The 23,057-nt window shown below is 33.1% G+C and overlaps 1 protein-coding gene across 1 annotated transcript in view; it reads left to right on the top strand.

The window, feature by feature from the left end:
* Window positions 1–23,057, top strand: part of LOC142345018 (uncharacterized) — a 100,110-nt gene that overhangs the window by 5,793 nt on the left and 71,260 nt on the right. Inside the window, exon 3 of the mRNA XM_075397101.1 lies at window positions 3,035–3,323. Coding sequence (XP_075253216.1) covers window positions 3,035–3,323 — 289 coding nt within the window. The remainder of the gene's footprint in view (window positions 1–3,034; window positions 3,324–23,057) is intronic.

The following is a 23,057-nucleotide window of genomic DNA, read 5'->3' as shown; positions in this document are numbered from 1 at the left end:
CAAAAAAGTTAAACTTTTCGGATGAAAGTTATTGCCAAAGATATGAAAACCATTAGCTATCAGCTGAAATTATTGAATATCTTATTTTGAAATCCATTAAAAGCTTTTAAAAACATTAACTAGCTTCCTCTTGACTACATCAAAAATTTTTAAGACTTTTTTATCAGATTGACATATGACTACGAAAATATCAAATAGAGAATAAAATTCAAGTGTCAATTAAATTAAGCAAGAAAAAGGTGTCGAAGCCGTTAAAATCATAATGTGCTCACAAAATACAATAAATTGCACCATCTATCAACGCATATAACAAGGCCGCAAAAAAAAACCTCAAAAATTGAAAAATATTCAGAAAAAAATGTTTTGAAAACCCGTATTGTTATTGCCAAAAAATCACTCTCTTAAACATAATGACTGTGTTATAATTAAGTTGAAAAGTGATGCACTTTCTCTGGGCTGAAATTGTCCTAAACGCTGAAAGAGCTATGAATAAAAAGTAGCAGAGTTCAAAGAACCATTAATTTTTTTAACAAACAAACTTTTCAAGACGTCGTAACAACCACCAGCTTTCTACTATTAGCTCTCAAATAAATTTTTTAAACAAATTGTTTTGTAGCAAATTGCTTAGGAAGCCCATTGTAGTTGTCCTAAAGAGGACCAAGTCTACAAAATACAAAAAGACTACAAATTACAATGAAAACCCTCAGAACTCAAAATTTGTCGAACAATTTTAGGAAACATAGTTGAAGCCAAAACTCCCTAGGTTTGTCACTAAAATTATAATTTTATTTTCCTGGCCTAGTGCGTAATTTTGAGCCGTTAAAAATAATTTGGGTTCGATTCTAAATGGTTCTTCTCTGTAAATAATACAAACGAAGAAAAAAAACGCAAAAATTTTTTAAAAATAGGATATTGCCCCATTACAATCTGAACAATTTTTGTATTGTAGAATGTCAATATTTGACAAAAACCTGTTTTCTACCAATCCAATGCAATTAATTTTTCCAAATGTCAGCGAAGCAGCTAATTTGACATAAAATGTCCATATATAAAAAATCAATGAATTTTGGAAAATTTATATAGTTGTATTAGTAAAAAAAACGTCAACCAAAGCATTAGATAGTTTTTCCTAACAGCTGCATAGATAGTCATTAGAATATTGAATAATTAGACTCAGTCATAGGGCTATAAAAAACAAGGAAGGCTAGAATCAATAATTCATTAAAAAGTTAGAAAAACACCGTGTCGGAGCCTTAAAAACCATAAGCTTTGCTCAGAAAACAAAATTTTTATTTTTTAGAATTTTGCGAACATAAATTAAACCTCTCTATAACTCATCCCCTCAATAAAAAACACTTGTCTGTAATCTGGATAAATATAAATCAAAATATTTTAAAAAGTACAGAGCCAGAATAAAGTCTGAATACTTTTTCACTGTAAATTTCATCGACAAGATCGAAACTGGCCTTGCTATCGCTGCGCTGCTGTGAAAAACCTTAATTATTTCAAAAGTGTATGCAATCGATATTTTGGCAAATGAGAAAAAAATGCATGTAGCATGCATTGTAAACGATGCGATGTTGATAAATATTGATTTAAGTTGGAAAAAAGCCTCCAAATCGTCAGCTCCAGAACACTTTTTTAGGAACCTCAAGTAAAAATAGCCCTCGAGCGAGTAATAAAAGTTCCATCAGCAGCTTTTTAATGTTTCTATTAATGTTTCTATTGGGACGGAGTGGTCTAATTTGGTGCCATTTTTTCATGAAAAAAAATGGAAAAACTGATGACTTTTGGAAAATGTAGCCAACAGAGTCGATTCTTACCAGTGAGCACCTCTGTTTTTTCTATAAATAAAAGCAAAAAGGATATCTTTAACCATTTTATTATAATTTTTGCACAAAGCTTGCTCAAAGTTTCAGCAAAAATTACGAAAAATATGAAAAAACAAAGAAGTGAGGCAAACGTTCACAGAACTTTCAACTTTCGTAACTCCTGGAAAGCAAAATAGAAAAGAAAGCAAATAGAAAGCAAAATAAAAAAATAGATTTTCTACGCTTGAAAAGCTTTATAATGATACCACTCACAAAATTGTACGATAAATTTATGGATAGGCGAAAATTGACTGAACAAAAAATCAGGTGAGCATATAGTTCCTCCACCAGTCAAGTGCTTCGGAACGAAAAATGGCGAAACTTCGTAGTCTAATCCAAGATTCACTGGCGTTAGTCATAAAACTATTGCAATCACAATAGTAGTTAATTGAAATCCAGTGCCATATGGGTCCTATAGCTCTCTCAACGTTATTCCTTGAAAAAATGGCCTTTGACTTGGAGTTTGAAAGAGATAGCAAGCGAATGGCAGTAATCAATCCTTCATGACTAAAGTCCAATAATCTCAATCCCTAGTCTAAAAATGCCACATTTGCAAACATTTGCAAGTTTATAAGTACTTGCAATTTATCTCCTGGCAAGGCAGGTTTACAAAACTTATGCAAAATAATGTTAAATTTGCAAAAATTTGCTATCAGTCAGCCGAGTTCTTTCCAGTTGAGCTCAGCAATGTTGTTCATTTTCATATCTTTCTCACAGATTCCTCAATTGAGTTTAGAAATAGTTATTTTGCACAGTTTAAGAAGTACGCTTGGAAAAAATAATCACTGGACAAGGCCAATTTTTAACGATAAGGGATAACAAATCAAGCCTCTTTTGAAATATGTGTAACATTAGTGCAAAATAGCAATAGTTTGCTATTTTGTTCTTAAATAATTGCAAATTTGAAATTATGTTCAAACTAGGAATGTGCGTCACAATTTGCATTTCCTCAAAATATAAAAAGTCGTCAAAAGATCCCTACAAAATCAGCAGGTTGTTCAATATCATGGCTCGATTTAAATTTCCCAGATTATTCGAAAACCGTTTTCCTCGTTTAGGTCGTTTTACAGTTTTTGCATTTCGTTTTCGCATCAATGCAACTATTTGGCTCTACTCTGATTGGTTGAGTTGAAAACATGCCAGGGTGTCTGTCTATATTTTAGGCAAGAAATTCTTCTAATAACAGCGTCAAGATGGTTGGTGATAACCTCTATACCCCTATTCATAGCCCTAATATTCATTCACGTAGTCGTGGCTGAACCCAAGTCCTGTTCTCTCCGTGTCATATTCATTCTGATTGGAGTTGGGTTCGTGTTGCAAGCAATTGTGATGGGTTTTTTGATTGGGGCGTGGAAGAGCTCGGACCCGAAGTACGAGTTGAGTTGGCCCTGGGTTATGAGCATTGTATCATTGTGTGTGATTGCACTGATCGCTGGTTTGCATGCATTTATGGTTAGTTCATCACAATTATACCTAATTTACGAGCAGCCCGGACCCTCGTCCAATAGCATATCAGTGCTGAAACATTGTATTCCAATTGTATATCGTCGGCCCAGTACTGCATCAGTGTATCCTAAGAGTATGTTGCTACATCAATATGTGCAGTCTATTCGCATAGATACTTCTATCTACTGTTTCTATTCAAACTACACTTACGCTAGCGTAAGTGTAATTTAAAGAGAAACAGTGGATAGAGACAGCTACCCCTAAAAACCAAGGATTCTAGCTGAGTCAGTTGGGACCCTGGAACATGCTTGGACCAGTGGTTTCAGTTGCGCCTGTGGTCATATCGCGGCCTTTTTAAAAAACTTTTTTAACCGCAAAGCGCCAGCATCTTTTAGCGTTGAATGCAGTGAATTTTTGTAAGATTTGCGGTTTTAAGCTGTGAGAAATTTTTTTCACCGCATTCCATGCAAAAAACTGCCCTACACGGGTTCGAACCTCTCCCCTGCTCCATGTCAACAATTACTTATTCCACTGAGCCATTTGTCACTCACTGTACTGATATTTCCTGTGAATATAAGATAAGTGTTGAATGTAGCGGTGAATATTTGTAAGATTTGCAAATTAAGCGATGAAAAAAAATTTTTCACTGCAACCATATAGCGCTGAATAATTTTCACCGCATCCTGGTAGGGCTGAAAAATTTTTTGGATCTATTCTGTTCCCCCCCCCCCCCCAGTGTGTTTTACGCCCTCAGTTATAAATTATATGTTGCTATATAGCACGTTACTATGTAAAAAAATAGCACGTGCGCCTGGGTGGCGTAAGAACTATAAGCCCACTAAGCTTTAACAGAATAGATCCAAAATCTTTTTAACCGCATTCTGCTGACCACATTCTGATAACCGCATTATCGTAAAAATAGAGCGGCAAGGGTTTCAAGGAAAAACTTTGGAACTAATAAATAAATTATTTTAGCGTGCCTGCACAATTTGTACAAGTTAGCTGATGAACAAATAACTTGTTTATCCCTTTTTTTGACGGAGGGTAAAATTACAATGAAAAGACCGAATACGGTAGAACAGAAACTATTGAGCGAACTTTTTGCATATAAGCGCAAATGACTACTAAATTTGCCTGAAACTTCGGTTTGCCGCGCACAGGGGGTTGGTGGGGTGGGGATATGGCTTGAAGACACTACCCGGGTTGAGGTATCAACGCTAAAAAATGTAAGATTTGCGGTGAATTTGAATAATAAGTGTAAGATTTGCGCTCAATGCGATTAATGTAGTGAAAAAAACTTTAAAGCGGTGAAAAATTTTCATTCACCGCATAAGCGATTTTTAGCGTTGAATTCTCATTTCATAGCATCAGCAGTGAGTAAAAATTTTTCACCGCTTTAAAGTTTTTTTCACTACATTCACCGCATTGAGCGCATATCTTACACTTTTTATTCAAATTCACCGCAAATCTTATATTTTTTAGCGTTGACACCTCGACCCGGGTAGTATCTTCAAGCCATATCCCCACCCCAACAACCCCCTGTGCGCGGCAACCGAAGTTTCAGGCAATTATAGTAGTCATTTCGGCTTATATGCAAAAAGTTGGCTCAATAGTTTCTGTTCTACCGTGTTCGGCCTTTTGATTGTAATTTGACCCTCCGTCAAATGGAAAAAGGGATAAACAAGTTATTTGTTCATCAGCTAATTTGTACAAATTGTGCAGGCGCGCTAAAATAGTTTATTTTTTAGTTCTAAAATTTTTCCTTGAAACCCTTGCCGCTTTATTTTTACGATAAAAATTTTGTACTTAAGCGGTCGAATGCTTTTTCAAATAAAAAAAATCGAGCCTGGGTTTTCCTTTTTTCATCCGAAACTTTGCGCAGAAATAAATTTAATCTTTCGCGTGCTTGAATAAATGGTTTTTGGGTTACAACACAAATTGTGCAGGCAGTATAATGCTATATTTTTGCAAAAAGACCAGATGCGTTTAGAGGACAGTTTTTCAAAAAAAAACTAATTTTACTGAGAAGAATAATGGGTCTGTAGTTATTGGGTTCTCACCGCTCACCTGACTTCTAAATTGGCATCCCTCTTGCTCTTAAGAATTTTTAGAAAGCGTCTTTTACAACGCATTGCTTGAAGATTGAAGATTTGTCTTGATTCTGTTCAACCGCTTTTTGGTCTGAGGGATTTCAGAAAATTTGTAGAAATTTTTTTGTTTCCAAATTCTAGCTTTGAGAATTATGAATTTGAGTATAACAGGTGGTAGATGCCTCAGTTCATTGATTTGACCCAACCCTTGGCAGATAACCAACTAGTGATGCCCAATATTAATAACTAACATATCGGTTTATAAAGCAAATAAAGTCTTCAGCAACATTTTTATTTTAGACAAGTTGTAAATTTCTGAATTCATTGTAAACTTTTAATTAACATCTCTCAATTTCTTCGGCACTTTGGATTGTAATGCAAGTGTCTCAGTGTTCTTTTGATCCAGTTCAAAGCATGTTTTACTATTATTTTCTTAAAAGAAGCAGATACATTTTCATCAAAAGAATTTAGATGAACTGTGTATAGTCCATTTTTGAGTTTACGAATCAATTTCAGTTAATTGCTAAAGCACGCCGAGCGTAAGTCTGTTTCCTAGCTAGCCAATTTGCTGACGATAGCCATTTCGCTGTCTATTTTTCACAACATTTAAGCTAAATGTCAACACAAACAGAAAAGTCTTTAAATTCTTAAACGTGAAATAGAGGAAGCGCAAACAGAAGTGGTCACAAAACCAGAGAACCCTATTAACCTACCAATTTAATCACGGCAATAACTTAAAAAGTTTTTTTGATTAAGAGTTTGGACAACATTTTCTATGGCCCAAGTACCCAAAGTTTTTCTACAGGATGACATAAAATCTTAAACATCTAAAACAACCTAAAAGCTATTATTATTGTAGGATACGAAAAAAATAAAATGGAGGTAGTAAACAATTTCAATATATATATATAATGTATATATAAATATATAATTATAAAATATAAAATATATAAATATGTATATATATATATATAGTAGATGAAATAGTTACTAGGGATACACAAAAATGGAAGTACACCTAAAGATAGCAAAATCAAAAAGGAGGCTCGTTAATGTGCATTCGCACATGATGTTCCGACCCGCGCTCATCTACAATTTTGACTTAATTGTCTTTTGACTTACATTTGTGACAAAGAGATCAAAAATAGATGTTTGAGTTTTAAAAAATGGTTACACAACCAAACTAATAATTGAATTTAATAATTCAAGCCTTATTACAATGAGATCTGCATTGAAAAGACTACGAGAAAAAAAAACAACAACAACAATTTCATGGCAAAAACTCAATATCTGAATTTTAAAGCACCCAGTAACAACGTCAACTTACAATCAAACAAAACTCTATCTACACAAAAATAGTTTTTCCTAATTCAAAACAATCAACAATTATTAAACCAATTAATTACAAGTCTCAAAAATTATCAACTTTTAACGAATTATTTCCCGATAAATGTACTTAAAAGTCTTAATCAAACATATATGACTTGTTTCTGGTTAGCCTAAGCCATTGAAACGGACTAAGGATGCAAAAAAACCCAAAAAATTACACACAACAAATTACAAAAGTTGCGGAAACCCAAATTAGTGAAGATATCAAAATCATTATTTCTTATTTGAGTAATTTGTAATTTTTTTCAATTTATATTTACACAAATTCAGCTACAATTATACAAAATGAATAAATAGGTTCAATTGAGCCACATCTGAAAATCTTCGGGATCTTTTATTACGCAATAGAACTAAAGGAGGAGAAAAAGAAACACAAATACAAAACTCACATAAATTTTCATAAAACGCATATTGTCCAAGAAACAAAACATCAGTTAGGTCACAGCGTCAGTAAACGCTAATGTGAATGTTAAGAGACCTCTCAATGATGAGAATAAGTTAAAAGTTGACGAAAACAACAACGAAAACTGAAAAAATTGAATAAACCTTAAAATCTTGAAAATGTACAATATTATAAACTTTAGGACTGTTGGCTATGAACTGACTGCTTTGGGTATCATTATACAATCAATCCTCCATTACAAGCTTATAAGACCGGTCAGCAATTTACGGCTACAGAAAGAAAAAAACAGGATATTACAGCAAAATAAAAAAAAAACTGAGCAACAAAAGTGCCGAAGCCAATAAAAGTGAACGTTTCAGTAAAACTTTTCTAATTTCAATTAATTTTAACAGCAAGGAGATTTTTTTAAAACAATTTGACTCCAATAAGTCAATAAATATAAATATTTACATTAAAACAACGAAATTTTTGAGAAAACCCGTACTATCAACGCCATTAAATTCAAAAGCTCTGAACGAAAACTAATAAAAACGCTAAGTTATGCCTCGACTGGAGGACAAGGATATTTCTCATGCATAGCTAATCAACGAGAAATCACAATAAGACTTATGACTATGGAAACAACAACAAATACAGGCAAAAACCAAAAATTCAAAGGAAAAGTGCGCGAAGAAGTTGTCGAGGCCATTTAAACCATAAACTTTTCTCTTAAAATTTTATCCATGATCCATGGAACATCTGACTCACAATTCACAAATAAAAGTTTGTGATTGGTTAATGTGAAAAAAAACTTTTCGAAAAATCCTTTTCAAGGTCTTAACAGTTGTAAGTTGTCCACTCAATGCTCTAGACATATTCAGTTAATACTCATTACGAAACCTTTTGCACTTTTAACCAACAAGTCTACGCCGTAGGACTCCAAAAATTTAGTAAAATTTTTTTGAAAAAATCGAAATTTCACTTAAAATTACAAAAACTCAGAGTCGAAGCCAAAAAAACACGAGCGATTACTTGAAATTTATCTTTTTGTTCATTGGACTTCATTAAACTGTTAATCAGGTTTGTCATTAACGTAACTTCAGTATGAGAAGTGACTAGTCTCAAGGTGACTTAAAAAAATATGAAAAATTTTCCTAAAAAAGAGCTCTCAAATAGAATAGAATTCATTTTTTAAATAGTAAACTTCCCTATGAACCCAAAACTGGTCTTTTTATCGCCTTTTGTCTATTAAGAACTCAAAATTGTTTCTTTTTGTGGTGTGAAATGTAATTTTGAATCAATTTTTTTATTAAAAAGTATCTTAATTTAAAAATTTACATTAAAAGTGAACGAAATCATGTCAAATATCAAGTGTTCACACAAAACATCATTTCTCGATAACTCGAAAAAAACGAAATTAAAAAAAATCTTTTTAGTTTTGAATTCTAAGTTAGAGGAGCTTTTAAATGATACCACTCACATTTCTCTACGATGAATATATCGATCGGCCAAAATTGTCCGATAAGAAAACCCATTTGAGTATATAGTTCCTCCCACCACAAGTGGGGTCGGAACAAAAAATTTATATGAACATACTCTACGCTTGTTGGAATTCCTAGTGATAACCATTGCCGATTTTCTACATGAACAAAAAATTGACTGAACACAAAATATTTTGTTCAGTTCCTTCATCACTAGGTTATGCAAGAACAAAAATAAGGAAACAGACATACTCCCGCTAAAGTTAACAGTTTTCCCAGCATGTTGATCAATATGGGAGAAAATCATACTTTGAAAAATCTTTCACAAAAATGATTACCGATTACAAAACTTTTTATTGAAGTTGTATCTACAAATCTGTAAAGTATTTGCCATTTTTTAAAAAAATGAAGAATTGGCAGTTGTCCTAAAACTTTGACGCTTTTCAAAAACATTTTTTTGAGATAGGAAATTAGGTTCATTTTGTTAGGAGGCAAAATGCTAATTTATTACATATGAGTTACTTAAATTCTTTATTCTTTATAATGACACAATTTCTACTTTTGTGGTTTTTTTCGTGCAAAACTGCATAATATTGAAATGTTTCTAGATACCCCTGCAGGGTGATTGCATTTTGACGCAGAAAAAGACGGCAAAAATTAGCAGTTCTTTGCTTTCTAAGCCCACAAACCAGATTAAAGATTTTAATAAATGACCGATGCAATTTAATTACCTTTATCAATCGCCAAGTAAATTCGAAACGTCAAGGACAAAGTCTTCGAACGCACTGATTAGCCCTCCTCCGAAGCAGACTTCTCTGTTGAGACTGAGAGACCTGCACTGCACTCAGACTTTAGTACTTTATTTTACCACATATGCAGTTATTTTATCACATATGCACAACTGTTTTTGGTCACTGCATATTCTTTTTTACATGGTGTTTACATGTTCTGATCCGGTATGGGATCTGAATTTGGACCCGTTTTCGTGAGTTATCTGAATAAACCATTGCTAATTTTGTGAGCTTTAAGTAATTTCGATCTGTTTGAACATATTTCAAACGTTTTGGACATCTTTGCTCGAAAGATTTTAATTTTGTATCAACCAACCTTCCAGGATAGCAGACTTGTTCTACAACAAAGATCTTAATAAGTTTTTGTCCCACAAAACAGAATCTTGAACAAAACGGTCTACTTATACAACTCGTTATGATTCATATGAACTCTTGATTATTCATCCATCATTCACGCTCATTGACAAAATTAATTCGGTACTTTCTCAAAACTGAAGACAAATGTGAGCAAATATTTACACTGCGTGATCAAAGTGTGAATGGGAGTTAGTTCCCAAACATTGACAAATTAAATTAATCACACAATCAATTCACGTCGATTGTTCAAACGACACTCGATTATTCCCACCGCTTCACGCGCGTCAATTTTGGGTTTGATATTCATTCATTCTTTTTTTCTTGCCTGAAACCAAGTTCACTTCAGTTTATCAGGTATGAGATAAGACAGACAGAAACTCTTTCGTTTCTGTGATTACTAAAATCGGAAACTCTGACAGAATTTTGCCTGTTATTGTTCCGACTCCTCTTGAGGGGGAAGGAACTATATAATCAAATGAGTTTTTTTTTGTTCAGACAATTTTGGCCGATCGATATATTCATCGTAGAGAGTTGAGACTGGTATCATTAGAAAGCTTGTCCAGCGTAGAAGATTTTTAATTTTCGTTTTTACAGGGAGTTATCGAGGTTTAAATTTTGAGAAAATAGAGTGAATTCCGGTGATATTTTATTCACATTTTCCGAAACTTTTTGACTAAAACTTGTTAATTTTTTTAAAACTGCCTTTGATTTTTATCTGTAAAGACAAAGAAATATTGTGGGCATTTTTATTTTTTTTTGTCAAGAATTCTGGCTAAATATTTCAAAAATAAGGCTTTTTCATCAAAAACAGCACGAGTTAAGTTTCTTTAGTCCAGTCTGATTAAATTTATAGGAAGTGCAGACCCAAACACCACTAACACAATCTTTGTAGACTCAAATGGGGCTTTTTTCTACTTCAAATTCCGTTGAGAAGGCTCTGTAGTGAAAACTTTGCCGTTTTTTTGCTAAATTTATTCGTTGATTATCGAATATGCAGCATCTTTTTCTTGGTTTGATAACTAACAATATATCAATATCTGTAACAATCGAATAATTAAGTGTTCCTAATGAACAAACAGCATTAGCAGGGCTATTTTTGGATCAATCTTGGACTGGTATAGTCCACAAAAATTCGGATTTTAATCAGTCGGTATTTTTTTAAAAAAAAAACAATACGATCTTTTCTACATTAATTAAATAACAGAACATTCCAAATCAAAGCTCACTAGTGATAGGTCTAATTGGTTTCTTAATTAGCTCCACTTTTTTGTATCTTTTTCATTACCTGAAAGCTTATGGTCGTTTTGACTTTTAAAATTATTTGATTTTTAAATAAAAAATGACTTATTGAAGTTTGCCTCTATTTTTCTCTTAATTTGGTCAACTTGTAGCTTATTGTCACCAATGAAAGAATGCTTCTATTGAAATCAAATTCAATCTTTTTTGCGGTTTGACGCCTTAAGTTATGGTTTTCTGGCTTTCACACTACCTGATTTCACTTTTTTAAAAAAAAATTGTAGGTAATTGCCCTTTTTTCACTATTTCTAGTTTTTTCATATTATCACGTTATTGACAGCTCATATATCATATTATTGGTTTTCAAAAGAGGGCAGAATTGATTTTATTAAAATCTTTGAGGATATAGAGTATGATTTCAACGGCTTCGACCCTACTTTCTCGAATTTATTTGATTTTTTTAAATTTTGTCTTTAACTGTCGTTTTTTGTCTTTTTAGTAGAAAAAATTTTCCTGTGCAATGACCTGGTTTCATTGGCTTTTCATAAAGAATTGTATGAGCCGATATTATGATATAAGTAGATAGTTGATGGCTTTCAGGACTCTGAAAACAAATGTTTTCCAAATTTAAAACTTTGTTCCTTTTTTGTCTGTTTATTATCTAGTCTCGTTCATTACGGGCCAAATATGAAATTAGTATTGTCAAGGAAAGGTTTCAAAAGGAGATTGGTGTCACACAATCTAATGTTTTTAAAAAGTTCGTTGACTTCATTGGCTTCGACTCGAAAAAAAAGTATATTAATTTTTGATTTTTGTCATCTTCGACGTTCTTTTTGTAGACGTAAGACATATTTTGGACAATTGCAATTCTAAAGATTTTCTTTTGGATGAATAAACGAACCTACTTAATTATTTCATTCTGTATTTTAACCTTTTTTGTCTACTGGTTACCTAGCTTCACTAATGGAAGGTCACATAATACATTATCGGTGCTTGCAGAAAGTGCAATCGAACATATTTAGATGGCCGTAGTATGGTTTTACGGTTTCGAAAGCCTTTGCTGCCAAGATTTAATTGATTTTTTGTTTGTCTATATGTTGTTCTTTCATTTAACCGCATAATAATATGAATACCGGCAGTTTTTAATTCCTTCTATAGAAGCATTGGCAATTGTAATCCAAAAGAATTTTTCAGTTGATTTCGAATGGTTTTCAAAACTTTGAAGTTAACTGTTTTTTTAAACTTAGCGCATTTTTCAACTTTACTGTTTTTGTTCTTTATTGTCTAATTGTTAAAACTCTTTTTATTTATTAGTCCCTTATCTTTTCTGGTTAATTACAAGTTACTTTGTTTGATATCAGTTTTATCTGTCGCTATTTTGACTTTGTTATTAAGTTTTCTTTTTTGAAACGGTCATGAAGTTTGCGGTGTAATTAATTTTTGTTGTTGTTGTTTGATTTTGCTGTTCGTCTTTACTCGCTTTTCTTAGTATTTGCACATCTCATCTATGTAATGCACCATTTTTACTCCACCACTGAGTTATTTGCTTTGGAGGCTATCTTTTTGGTCATACACCATTTTTTTAATACTTGAATTTTTGGGTTTTTCTATGTTTCTCATTTGGTAGACAAACATGCCAAAATTGTGAATGAGCGGGGTCGGAACCTTATGTGCGATCGAACATTACCGAGCTGCCTTGTTCAAGCTCAGAAATCATATCACGTTATATTTATTCAATTGCGAAACACTAAATTTAGCATCTTAGACGGCATTTTTAAAAAATAAATCTATCTCCGTACATATTCTATCTCCGAACATAAAAATTAATTCTATCTCCGAACCTATCTCAGATAAAGCAAGCTCCATTCATTCAACAGAAAAACATTGACAGCACAAGTTGATGAGTATTATGGGTATTAACTAAAAATCTAGCGGTTAAAACGATAAAAATTGGGATCTTTTCCGTCTGCCCTCCACCTGCCTAGAGGGCGCATATTTTTTGTATCTGACAATTGCACGTGCTACATTCTTACTTAATAGTGTAATATGTAATGGCACCTGCTCTGTAACGGGGCTGCATAATGTACCGGGGGCGCAAGCGTTAAAGATCGTTAGTTCTGAAAAGTTTTATAAATTTTTATATGCCTTTTAAAAAAATACATCGTATAATTCAAATTAGGAACAGATTTTAACTTGAAAAACTGTTGCCCATCACCGTAATTTAAAACACTACCGTATGATATCGTCTAAGAAAAACAAGAGTTTTTATAGAAACACAAGTTGACTATAAATTAGTATTCTGAACTGCAAAAGTAAGCGAGCACCCTTTATTTTCACGAACTAAAAGTCCAATTTTTGAGGCACTTTCACTCCTAATTTAATAAATGTTTTGAAAACAAGTTTTACAGCATTGATCCCCTACTCTAGTCCTCTTGTCTATGTATGAAATTCAGATACAACGCAACGTTCACTTACCAGAAATCCAAATATAATCTGATGAACTCCATTCGAGTTTAAGAGTAAAAGGAAATTTGTCACAAGATCTGATTTGTTTTCAGGTTTGTTCATAAGTTTGCACTTTTGTTAAATATTAGAGGGAGAACACATTTGAAAAATTTGTGATCATCTTGTGGCAACTTTCTTTTTGCCTTACCCTGAAACATAGACGGAGTTCAAGAACTTTACGTTGGGATTCATCAACTTTACCAGTGGAAGTTTTGCTTTATCTGAAGTTTGTAGGTAGACGAGCGGACAACTGTAATAGGGGATCAATGGAGTAAAACTTATTTTTGAAATTTGATTTTAAGTTGGTCTCATTTTGCCTCACAAATTGAATTTTTACTTCGTGAAAATAGGGGGTGCCGTCTCGCTCTGCTGTTAAGTATATACTGAACACACATCAAAAGTGTACTAAATATCAAAACAAAGTTAGCACCATATCGTTTCAAAAAGTAAGAATTGAGTTTTGAACAAAATGTTTCAACGTTTTTAGCATAAGATTTAGATATTTGTCATTGCTCTGCTCCTGCACCAGTAATATTAGCTACGGATGATTTTTGACGTATAACGGACGTACTGCTAAATTACCGGAAAACCTTTGTGGAAAAACCAAACTCCGAAATTTCTTCACAGGAAATGAAGATTATCACCAAATCAGAATTTTATCACGTTGTTTTCTGATGATAAACGCAAAAGAAATTCAGTCAAAGTAAAAACTTATCAAAATTTTGAAACTACATATTTTTTCATTTTGTCCAGTGACATCGGGATAGGTGGCAATTTTCCAAGTTATTAATTTCTTCAACTAATGATCTTGACTACTTAAAATTTTGACACAAAATGCAAAGACATCTCACTAGATATCTACTAGTGACAAAATTGTGAAATCCCTAAAATGGTTACATTAAAAAAATTATCTGAGTGGACTGCGTTTCTAGAATTGCACAATATTTGTTAAATTTTCTCGATATGAGTAAAAGAAAAAAAAGACAATGTTGCATTACTTCGGCATTTGTTGCAAATTTCTTAAGGAAAATTATTTGGTGGAAATTTAGTAAGCAAGACATCGTTCTACGTCAAGATGACTCTTAGCCAAGACCAGAGGCATACGGCTGCAGTAATGTACAATTTTTAGCAAATGGTGCAAAAAATTGATGTATTTGTTGTCGTACCTTGTCGAACTAACACTGGTTAACAAAGTAAGCGTTCAACAAAGTTCACTTTGCAAAATATAAAAGGCAGTTATTAAGGTAAATATTGAGGTAAATTTTTGAGGTAAATATTAAGGTAGATTTTAATTTCAAACATGATTTTAAACATGGAAACATTACATTTCGGGGCAACTGTTGTTTTCTTGAGATGCATGGATTTAGCTCATCAATTTGATACAGGCATTTATTTGCCTATTATCTGTATTTTATAGATAATAGGCCACTATTGTAGTGAATCGGTGGTTAAAAATGTTTATGAAATATGATTGCAACTGCGCCAAAAAAAATTTCTACTTCGTAAAATTAGGGGATTTGAACATTTACTTTAGTTATTGAGTTTACTATCCATACTGAACTTTAAGAGTACCCTTCAGTACCAAGAAGTAAACACTCAATTGCTTAAGTAATGGTCACTTAGAAGATAGCCCCAATGTAATCTGATGAACTCCATCTACTCTTATTAAAAAAAAGTTGTCCGAAAAATTTCAACTACGTGTTAACACCATTTCATGTTTGTGTACGATGATATAAATACTGTTTTCCAAATGTGATCACAAGTTGGAGTAATATATGGTCAAAAGTTGGGTCGTTGCTGTTTAAAAGTTCTGATGTTCAGCACATTGACTTCTTCGCCGACATACTTTTTTAGTATTTTAAGTGTGACTACTAAGTTTTCATGCGTGTTCTAGCCTGTTGCGCAACCATTAATCTGTTACTTAGACAACACAAAACAAATGGATTTTTGTGTGGTGTTCAAAAAGTTTTACAGCGTTGCTTTTTAAACTTTTACTTTAAATAACGGGTATACATCATTTATGGCTCTTTTGAATATAGTTTGTTTTTTCTTAGTGTTTCTCGGTCATACAAGGCCTTGCTACGCAAAGCGAGACTCCTTTTGTTTAATCGTTCTGGGTTAAAATAGGCGTTTATTTTGGCTCTATGAGTTTCTCTAGTCATAAAAGTTGAAGATAAAAGTCAGCAGAAAATAACGACGTGTTATCCATGCGTGATTAAATAATTTTACAATTGTGATTAACTCGTAGCTCTTAGCGCTTTAATTTTAATTACGAGCTCGACCAGTTTACCTTTTTCTCTAGTCATTATTCAAAGTTTGGCAATTTATGCAGTCTTAAGAATGATTTTCGACTTAATTAATGAACACTTTAAAACACCTTTTTAGATATTAAAAAATGAAGTACGCCAATTACGCTATAGGTACCATAATTGAGTAAATTTATTCGCAAAAGTCATAAAGTTGATTAAAAGTAATAATAGTACAATGTAGTTAACAGACATGTTTAAAACTATGAAAAATAGCACGTAGTGTACAAAGTCTTTCACGATTTTAAACACCTGAGTTGTTAGAACTGTGCTTGTATCTGTCAAAAGTATTAGATGGTATTACAGCCAACAAAGGCCCCAACAAAAGCTTTATACAAAAGTCGGTGTTAGCTAGTAGCAACTGAATCGGAGTCATTTTGTAAGATAAAACAAAAATCTACGCGTGCGGCAAACCAAGTCGGTGAGTTTTGCTTTAATTTTGTCTTTCAGTTAAAGTCATAAAATAGTTACTAAAACCAAGCGATGTTGTAACTCTTTTAGTAAGTAACGAGTCTTATAACGAGTGCATTATGTACGTATTGATACATATTAATGCATAGTGGCATCTGTTCCTGCGGCAGTGTGTCTTCCAGGGTTGAATTTGGCCAGTTTTTTGCCCATATTTTGGGTAAAAATGGATCTGTCAACCCTGATTTCACCCTGCCACCAAGGAATGCTACACGAAACATCATGAAAACTCAAATTGCAGATATTAGTTACCGTTAATTAACGTTAATAAATCGTTAATTTTTACTTTGCGCCCGCGCTCTATGTATGTATAACATTCCACATTACTGTTGCAGCGAAAATATTTATCATTATTGTTTTTATTTTATTATCAAGTTGCACTGTGTGTAAGTGTGTGTGTGTGTGGCGGCTGTGTTTATGTGTGTGTGTGTATGTGTGTGTTTGTGTGTGTGTGTGTGTGTGTGGTATGTGCGTGTGTGTGTGTGTGTGTGTGTGTGTGTGTGTATGTGTGTGTGTGTGTGTGTGTGTGTGTGTGTGTTTGTGTGTGTGTGTGTGTGTGTGTGTGCGTGTGTGTGTGTGTGTGTGCGTGTGTGTGTGTGTGTGTGTGTGTGTGTACGTGTGTGTGTGTGTATGTGTGTGTGTGTGTGTGTGTGTGTGTGTGTTTGTGTGTGTGTGTGTGTGTCTTTGTATAAATGTGTTTGTGGTTTTGTATACGTGCGTTTTTTCTTGCAATTCGATGGCAATCACTCAAGATACTGCAAAAAGATGGCTATCTTGTAAGACAAATGTTGGTCAGCAAGGTTTATAGCAAGGTTCTTACTAGTTTGTTTCGGTCGAGCTCAACTCTTATGGGTAGTTAAAGACTTTGGTTCACTTTTACGCCGAAATTTACGCCGAGATAGCTTGAATACAAATGCCGATTTTGGCATCTTCTCGAGATTTTGAACGTTCCATTATTTCATGGCATCTCCACACTTACATTTTTCAATAAATTTCGTTGAAAAATCTGTTATTTCATGTGTTACTCTCATTTGCTTAAAATTTTTCTGTAGCACATTTTTATGCTGAAACAACATATTTACTTTCTTTTTAATTATTTTATTTTTGGGATAGAATGAGCAAGATCTTGTAAGACAACCGTTCGGAGTTTACTTCGGACATTTCATTGACCTATCCTCATATTGACTGAGATGTCATCCGTAAATAATTTACATATTAAAAGTGTATCAAATTTTCTTTTTATGTCTCTCTTTTATCTTCAACTGTTCACTTACCATCAGCCTAATTTATTTTTCAATATTGGAGTCGTTTTAGTTTAACTGACCGATTCTGTATTTCATCATTAGAAACATAATAAAATGGTCTGAAGCAAAAAGTCGCAACGCTATGCTCTTAGAGTGTTGCCCTAATCGTGATGTCGACCACACAAAAAAAACAATAAAGTTGATGTCAGGGACGATTTAACATCCTAAATACAAGGTCGAGCTCACGACTAATGTCGACTTAAAGTCTTTCCGTAGGTCGACCTGCGGTTTTGTAGCTGTAATACAGTGGACCAAAGGTTCTTCCATTCCCAATATCAGTCAAAGACGGTCTTTTCATACGATACGGTTGTCAGCCCTGATCATTTTGTCTTTTGCTTCGAAAAGCAGACACATAAGCTTTTCTGCAGAACTAAACCTCCCAGCTCTGCAAAAAAGCAATTCAACCTATGAGAACTTGCTGAGAGGTTGCCAAATGTTCAAAGTCTTTAAGCACACAGAGGCCATAACTTGAAAGCATATTTTAAAAACAATCATGATGATTATTTGTGCCAAATCTCCCTGGCATTGAAAGACATCAAAATTGTCAGAAAATTTTAAGCTTCATAGGCGAACTTTCTCGCAAATAGCAAACAAAAAAGACATTTTCAATAATGATTAACGATAATCTTTTCATACCCGAAAGAATGTTCAAACACAAAACTTGGTCGAATCAAAGTCTTTTCACAAGTCGATCTACAGTCATTTCATAGCTAACGTGGTCGACTTGTCATAGGTCTTTTGTTACCAAATAAATGTTGTTTTTAATAGCCGCCCTCATCTTCTCAGCCGGCTCCCAGGTCTAGACCTCGACTCATGAAAAGACAATGCTCGACCAAAATGTGCTATGAAAAGACCATACTGGACTCATTTGAGGTATGAAAAGACTTTAGCTGGACTTTAAGACATTCTGGACTTTAGCTCGACTCAGATTTTTCGCAAAAGACTTTAGCTGGACCCAAAATTTTACAAAAGACTTTGGCTCGACCCAAAGTTTGTGCTGGACTTAAGCTCGACACAATGTTCGCAAACAAAGTCGAGTTAAAGTCTTTTCATGGGTCCATCATTAGTCTTTTCATAAGTCTTATTTTTTGCCATTAACGATTTATGTGCAACATTGCATATAACGTAGTCAGCATATATGTCCTGCACCTTTTACGATTCAAAAGAAACACAAATACCTCAAAAACCTGCATTATTTTAAAAAAGATAGCTCATAATTTTGGAAAGGAAAACAAACTGAATAACGCCGAAATTTTTTTCATGGCTAATGGGACTAGGATCAATACTTTTAAGCTAGCTGGTTTCATTGAATCAAGTAATATGGTAATATACTCAATCTGCAATAACTCTTTATCTTAAGATTTGACAAAATTCTTAAGGCTTTTGGCAGATTTGCAACTGGTTCTTAAGTTGGACTGCTCTGGTGCAAAACTATTTAGTCTTGATCCGGTTCTGCTTCTGTTTGTACAGAAGCAGGAAAAAATTTTAAAAAATTTTGAATTTTGAAAAAAAGCAGACTTATGAAAAGACTAATGGTGGACCAATGAAAAGACCTTAACTCGACTTTGCTGGTTATTAAAAGACTAATGGTGGACCCATGAAAAGACCTTAGCTGGACTTTCTTCGTTATGAAAAGACTTTATTTCGACCCATGAAAAGATATTAGCTCGACTTTAACTTGGAACCTCGACCGGGTAATTATAGTCAATATTGGACCCTCCTACTAGACTTTTAAAGTCTTTTCATAAGTCGAGGTCTAGGCCTGGGCTATTATAGCGCTCCTATTTTTTTACAATTCAAAGAATTTGAATTGTATTGGGGCGCTGTCTTTTTTTACGACTCGAAGAGGAGTATTGGTTTTCTCTCGGTTTTTTTTTACCGCAAGTACTATTCGTTCAGACGATGTTTTGACCTGAAAGCGAAAGCGAGTAAAATTGCAGTGTGAACTAATTTTTTCTGAGCGAGAGAAGTTTTTTGATCATGCGCTGCGTTTAGTGAATGACTTTTTGACATTGAAAAGTAGTTTTAGACTGAATGGCACATATAGATAACCGTTTTTAGCCGTTTTTTCGTCTAAGTGGCCTAGTTTTTTTGCTTGTAATTTGGTTTTTTGTAGAAATAATTTTTAATCGATGCTATGTTGAAATTTAAACCCCGGAAATTGATAGCACAATATTTTGCATAGCCTGAAGATGCGTTTCAAATGCGAAATTGGCACATATTTCTTGATTTCTTAGTTAATTTTTGGCTTTTTTTCTATTAATTTCTTCATTTTTGGATCATTTAGCTGTTTTTTGTCAAATATTAGTTAATATGGCAACTTCCCTTTGATAATTCATATACTCAATGCCTCTTTCTACCTCGATGTAATTTTGTTTCATAAAATTGTACATTTGCTCATCCGATTTTCGTAGTTTTTTTGCCAATTTTTTTCAGTTTTTTGTTTGTATTTTGCTTTTAATCACTAGAAATAGTATTTTGGGGAACACGAGGGACTTTAATTTCGTTTCAATGAAAATTCAATCATTTTTTGGTGTTAAGTGTTTGAAAAAACAGATATTTTTTTTTCATAAATGCAGTTTTCAATTTTTTTTGACCACTTCTTTGCAAATTGATTCATTGTTTCGCATGTCTGAATTCTGCTTTTTCTTGTTTTATTCTCTTCAGCAAGTTGGATTTTTGCCTCGAATGAGTCATTGTCTTTTCTATGTCTCGAATGCTGATCAATGAAATGTACTCGTTTTTCTTGATTTTTTTAAATTTGATTTTTAACTTTCAACAGTCAAGAATTGGTCTTCTTGTTACGGTGTTCCTAATATTGTGTCCATATTCTTCACATTCGCGTTTTTATAATTCTAGTTTTGTCCTGGCACCTACTTTTAAATTCGTTATATTGATTTTTTCAGTGGTTAAAAATTGAATGAGTTCAGCTTTTTCTTAGATCTTGGTTTCTTCGGTTTGCAATTGATTTAATTCAAAATGAGGCAGTACCTGGAGTTTGCTAGAAAGTCTTTTCCAACATTTCTACTTATTACTATTCATTGCAATTTTCTTCCGGGCTCGGTATTGTTTTTAGACGACTTTTTGCCTTTGAATATTATTCTGTTGCTTTTGTTTTTCTATGATTAATTTATTTTTTGAATTAGTATGAAATCATGTTGTCTAGCATATATATACAACAAGGAAGAATTATGTATTATTTTTGTCGTAATTTCCGTGATTAGAAATCTTATTGTAGTGGTTCTCTGATTCTTAAGTTTGAGCACTCTTTTTTGAATAATTTTGACTTTCCTGTCTTGTTGAAAAGTTTTTATCTGCCGTTTGCTTTCGCGATCTTTTTGAGATTAGAATCAATAAATATCTGAGGGCAATTGATGGCCCTGTCTGCTTTGTCAGGCTTTCAGTATTTTAACCATCCTAAAAATTTCAGACTTTTTTTAACGTTACCAAAGGTTTTCAAAAATAAAATTTTGCTGCATTTTCTTTCTCTTGGTGACAGTGGTTTAAATTTCACCGATTTTTAGATCAGACCCGGGGAGGTAATGAGTTAATGGTTTAATACAAAAGGTTATAGCTTCAGCTTTTTGTGAAGTTTTGCTGCTTCGAGTCGCTTCCGGAATTCTTCTGGCTATGTTCTTAAGGTTTTTTTATACAGGAAGTAGATTTGTTCACGCCGCATTTTGACCTAAAAGCGAAAGTGAGAAAAGCTGTCTTGGTGAACAGATTTTCGCTAAGCGAAAGAGAATTTTTGATCATGCGCTGCGTTATGTGAATGACTTTTTGACTTTGAAAAGTAATTTTTCACTGAATGGCACATATAGATAACCGTTTTTATCTATTTTTTTTGTCTAAATGGCCCAATTTTTTTGCTTTTAATTTGGTTTCTTGTAGAAATAATTTTTATTCGATACTATATTGAAATGTTAACCTCGGAAATTGATGCCGCAGTGTTTTACACAGCCTGAAAATGCGTTTCAAGTAGGAAATTGGCACATATTTTTTGATTTTTTAGTTAATTTTTGGCTTTTTTTCTATTAATTTCTTCATTTTTGGTTCTTTTAGCCGACTTTTTGTCAAAAATCAGTTAATATGGCAAATTCTTTTTGATAATTCATTTACGCAGCGCCTCTTTCTACCTCGATGTAATTTTTTTAAATAAAATTGTACATATGCTAATCCGATTTTGGTAGTTTTTTTCAGATTTTTGTCATTTTTTTGTTCGTATTTTGGTTGTAATCGCTAGAAACAGTCTTTTTGCGCAACATGAGGGACTTTAATTTCGTTTCAATGAAAATTCAATCATTTTTGGGCGTTAATTTTTTGAAAAACAGTTTAAACTTTTTCATAAATTCAGTCGTCAAAGTTTTTTGACCAATTTTTTTCCAAAATTCTTCAATGTTTCGGATTTATGATTTCTGCTTTTTCTTATTTTTTTGTTCCTTCAAGAGGATAGATCTTTGTATCAGATGACTAGTTATCTTTGTGTCTTGAATGCTGAACAATGAAATGTATTCGGTTTTTTTTGAATTTTTTAAATTGATTTTTAACTTTCAAAAATCAAGAATGTGTTTTAGTTGCGTTGTTCCTTACATTGCGGCCATATTCCTCACATTCTAGTGAGTATCATTTTAGCTTTGTCCTGGCACCTAAATTTATTTTTGGAATATTGATTTTTTCAGTTGTGAAAAAGGAATGATTTCAGCTTTTTCTTAGATTTTCGTCATTTATTTTGTTTGCATTTGATTTCATTCAGCATAAGGCAGTACTGCGAGTTTGCTAGCAAGGTTTTTCCAAAACTTCCACTTTTTACTGTTTACTGCAAATTTCTTCCGGCCTTGGTGTTAACTCAAACGATTTTTTGACTTTGAATATTCTTCTGCTGCTTATGTCTTTTCTTTGATCAATTTAGTTTTTTAATTAATATGAAATTATGTTGTCTAGCATATGAAAAACAAGAAACAAGTGTGTGTTTCTTTTTGTCTTAATTGCAGTGATTAAAAGTGTTATTATAAGTGTTTTCTGATTCTTAAATTTGAGCTTTCTTTTTTGAAAAGATTTAACTTAGTTCCTAAGATTATTATCTGCCGTTTGCTTTCGCGATCTTTTTCAGAATAGAATCATGAATTATTTAAGGGCAACTGATAACTTTATCAGCTTTTTCAGCTGATCAGTTTCGTGACCATCTTAATCATTTCGGATTTTTCAACGTTACCAAACGTTTTCAATAATATTGAATTTTTCTGCATTTTGTTTCTCTTGGTGACAGTGGTTTAAGTTGAAAATTTTGAAAGCACCAATTTTTAGAGCAGACCTGGAGAGGTAATGAGTTAATGGTTTAATACAAAATTTAGTGGATGACGCTTCAATTACGGTTTGTTATTGAAAGTTTGACGCTTCGAGTCGCTTCCGGAATTCTTACGGCTATGTTTTT

This window comes from Convolutriloba macropyga, chromosome 8 (assembly GCF_964194025.1).
Source record: "Convolutriloba macropyga chromosome 8, txConMacr16.3, whole genome shotgun sequence".
Classification (NCBI taxonomy): Eukaryota; Metazoa; Xenacoelomorpha; order Acoela; family Convolutidae; genus Convolutriloba; species Convolutriloba macropyga.
The sequence above is the reverse complement of the archived record's forward strand: the minus strand, read 5'-3'. Positions and strand labels throughout refer to the sequence as shown.